Source organism: Tupaia chinensis, unplaced genomic scaffold, assembly GCF_000334495.1.
Source record: "Tupaia chinensis unplaced genomic scaffold, TupChi_1.0 Scaffold140086_1, whole genome shotgun sequence".
NCBI classification, from domain to species: Eukaryota; Metazoa; Chordata; class Mammalia; order Scandentia; family Tupaiidae; genus Tupaia; species Tupaia belangeri.
Window position 1 is genome coordinate 276691 of NW_006199965.1, and position 3702 is coordinate 280392.

Below are 3702 nucleotides of genomic sequence, written 5' to 3' on the forward strand. Positions count from 1 at the left end.
AGAACGGGTGTGCTTTGTAGATAAGGACTTGCTGGTGGAGACGGTGCCTGGAAAAATGGTTGGTCACTGATGCTGAGTTTGTCAGGAGAGCAAGTAAGACGACGACTAAGCTGTAGCTATTGGGTTGGGAACAGGGAGATGGGAGGTGACCACAGGGCAGGGAATAAATGCGCAGGGAGAAGGTGGAGGCAGAGCTATGAACACTGAGGGGTTGGAGAAGAGCCTTATGTTTTCCCCACCTCCTCCTCTTCCTTCTCTTCTTTGTCTTCTTTCCTTTTTAACGTGGAATATGCTGGGGCTAGGGGAGGCTTAAAAATTCATGGAAATTGCATATTATGATTAAAACCATGGGTACATTTCAGAATTTTCTGCACCAAAATAAACTCATACATTAATTCCATTCTCCATGAAGTGTTTGAAGTACCCTCATGCTCGGGTGTGACTAAATATGGAAAGAAAGACTAGCAGAGGTCAAAGTTGTTGGAGACACGGGGCATGGTGTTTGGTTTGAAGAAGTTGAGGGGAAAAAATAAAGAAGTCAACGGGCTATGAGGGAGTGGGACCCACAGACTAGGAGGGAGGAGTGGCCTCAGCCCATGGAGGTAACCTCCTCCTGCTGAGCCTGAAAAAAGGCCTTGGGAACTGATGGATGCACGAGTGATTCTGCAGGGGTGGGTCAGGGAGCTCTCAGTCTCCATTCTTGAAGCAGGAGGTCCATGGTCTGTGAGAGGATAGAGGCAGGGGGTGAGGATAGAGGTGGGGAGGTGAAGATGCAGGCTTGAGGAGGAGGCAAGACTTGGAATGCCTTATGGGACTTGGAAATAGCCACCTGCAGAGACAGGAATGGACCTCAGCATAGCAGGAAGCCAAATTGGGACCCCATGTGTGAGGCCAAGAGTTCCCTCAAGAGGGACATGGGTGTGGGAGGGTGGCAGGGTGGAAATGTTGAGGGCAGGCGGGTGAAAGGGGAGGTGGACAAGGGACTGTTGGAAGATGGTGAATGCAGGTCAGAGGTGGTCGGGGCAGGAGTGAGGACAGAAGGGAGGACGTGCATGTGCACGAGTGTGTATGGAAGCATGTGCACTGACAGGTGGCCTAGAGACCTTGGCACGGTCTCTCCACCTTGGTGTGGATGGACCCAAGGGTGCACCAGACAGTCCTTTGGAAAACAGGAGGAAAATCCCAGAACTTCCGTTGACATAATTTCATACATCCTCTTTTTAGAGTCCCATTTTCATGTGTGTCATACCAGGGACACATATTAATACGGGTGCATGTGCACACACATGAAATAACTATGCATGTGTCAGGGAGTGAGCCCCTTTTACTAATTGGGGTGTGACGTAAACACTTGAAACCACGGTGAAAAGCGAGCTCTTCAGGTGGCACCCGGAGAGCACACTTGCCCATGGCCACCACCCACACTGTCCCTTGACTCCTGTCCTCTTCCCTTAGTGGCCCCTACTTCGAGCATCTGCCAACCCCATCTTGGACCTGGAGGACGTCTCTCCTGCTCTCCCTCGGCCAAGTCTGCCTCTGTTCACATCTGTACCCACCTCATATAGGACCCTCAGTAGGTGCTGAGAGTTTGCTAAGAGAATGAAAGAACGAGGGGAGGCGTGCCTACAGTGGCCCTGGTTTGGGGTCCAGACCCCAGTGGCATCCTCAGCTTCTTGCACTTGCCACTCACCTCCAGTGGGCCAGCAGAACCCATAGCTCCCCCTTCAGAACGCATCAGAAGTGGGCTGACCAGATCCCGCCCAGCTCCCTCTGGCTCCGGGCCTTCATCCCCTCTTGCCCAGTGGCTTATGGGACCCTCCTTGGGCGCCTGGTGCCCAGCCTGCTCCCGACTCTCTATTCTGTTAAATTCAAATCAGACATGTCTCTCGCTGCCCCAAATCCTGCAGCAGCTCCCACGACACAAGGCACACATGTAAAGGCCTTCCCATGACACCCACGACACATGGCATACATGCCAGAGGCCTTCCCCCCCGTGGTCCCCAAAGCCTCCCTAGTCTGCCCTGCCCATGACTCTGGGCCAAGTCCTGTGGACTCTGTCTTGTTACCCTCCTTCTCCTTCTCCGCTCCTCCGAGGCACAGGGCTGCATGTCCATCTTTTTTTTTTTAGTTTTTGCTATCGGGCACTTAGGCTCGCTGGGTAGGAAAAGAGAGAGAGTAAGAAATCATTGCCTGGGGCATGGCCACACCACAATCCCTTCTCCATTCTCCTCTGGATTTTGGGCACACATGTGTAGGCAACCAGCATGATTTTTCAAGCCACCGGGTCCAGGACTCAAACCACAGTCAGTCATGTGGGATTCCAACGCCTTAACCACCACGCCCCTGCCAGCCCTGCAGTCCCTTTTTGCAGCCCTGCAGTCCCTTTTTGCAGCCCTTGCACACGTTGGTCCATTTGTGGGGAACATGCCCCCCTATACCTGCATGGCCGGCTCCATCGTTTCACTTGTTCTGTGGGTTCGAATGTCACCTCAGACATGTTCTTGAATGATCTGACCTCGTTATCAGCCCCGGCTGCTCCTTACCCTCTCCATCCCCTTCCTCTCTTCACTCACTGATCGGTCAGATGGTTCTTTGCCTCCTCTTTCCTGCCCTAGTCCAGGCACATGCTATCCTGTGTACTCTTGTATCCCTGGCAGCTAGGAAGGGCCCGGCCCATGATCAGTGCTCAGAACATTTGGATAAATGAATGAGTGGCGGCCACGGAGCCAGGCTTCTAGTTCTGATGCTACCCTGTTTGGCTGTGTGGCCTCAGCTCCATCCCTGTCCCTCTCTGGGCCTCACACCCTTATCTGTACAGCTCAGAGTCTCACCTGCTTGCCCAGGGAAGGCCTGGGGGATGGACACTCACTATGATTGTGACAGACCCCCAAGGCTCCCACTACCCCCTCCAGGCCCCACCTTACCTTCTGCAGCCACTGCGTGTTGTTCTCCAGCACCTTCTCCAGCTGTCGCACTCGCTGGGCTGGCCAGTCCCCCAGGTGCAGCGTGGTGGCCGGAGAGTCCCTCTGGAGGCTATTGGGGCCTCCAAAGACCTCAGGCTCTGGCGGGCAGGGCTCAGGCTCTGGTAGCACGAAAGTGTAGCTGCACTGGCCGTGCTGGACTCGATGTGCCCGGCGACGCACGCCCGCCTCTTGCCCCCTACGTTGGGCTGCAGTCATGGTGACCACCATGAGGAAGAAGCTGCCTACCAGCATGGCTGGACGGGAGAGCATCTACAGCCGCAGTGATGGTGAGGGGTATCTGGTTAGAGCCCCCTGGGGCTGCGCCTGCCCACTGCCCAGCCCTGTGCCTGGCGCGCACTGCTGTGGCCGGCGGTGGACAGGCCTGCCCGCAGAGCCAGAGCCGCTGCAGCTGCAAACCCCTGCTGGCCCAGCTCTGTCAGGGTGGCTATTTATACTCACTCCGAATACCACAGCTGTTCGGCTTCCTCTCCGAGCCTCCTGCTCCCACAACCAGACAGCCCCTCACCTCTATTCTTCCCTCTTCCCTTCCTTCCTCCCCTCTCTGGCCCACACGCTGCCCTGATTGTGCAGGGCCTCGCTCTGCCCGCCTCGCCTGGAGTCCTTTTATTATCCAGTGAGGGCCGGGCCTCCCCGCGAGAGCAAACAAACCGCTCACACCAACACACGCGAACACCAGCCCCAGCGCTGCTGCCCGGAGCACCAAGCGCATCTGCACTCT

General features: G+C 55.8%; 1 protein-coding gene across 1 annotated transcript in view; it reads right to left on the reverse strand.

Annotated features, from left to right (window-relative positions):
• ANGPT4 (angiopoietin 4) overlaps positions 1 to 3696 on the reverse strand; it is a 40607-nt gene extending 36911 nt beyond the window's left edge. Inside the window, exon 1 of the mRNA XM_006162484.3 lies at positions 2925 to 3696. Within this exon, the coding sequence (XP_006162546.1) occupies positions 2925 to 3233 (309 nt within the window). The 5' untranslated portion in view covers positions 3234 to 3696. The remainder of the gene's footprint in view (positions 1 to 2924) is intronic.
• Between the last annotated feature and the right edge of the window lie 6 nt (positions 3697 to 3702).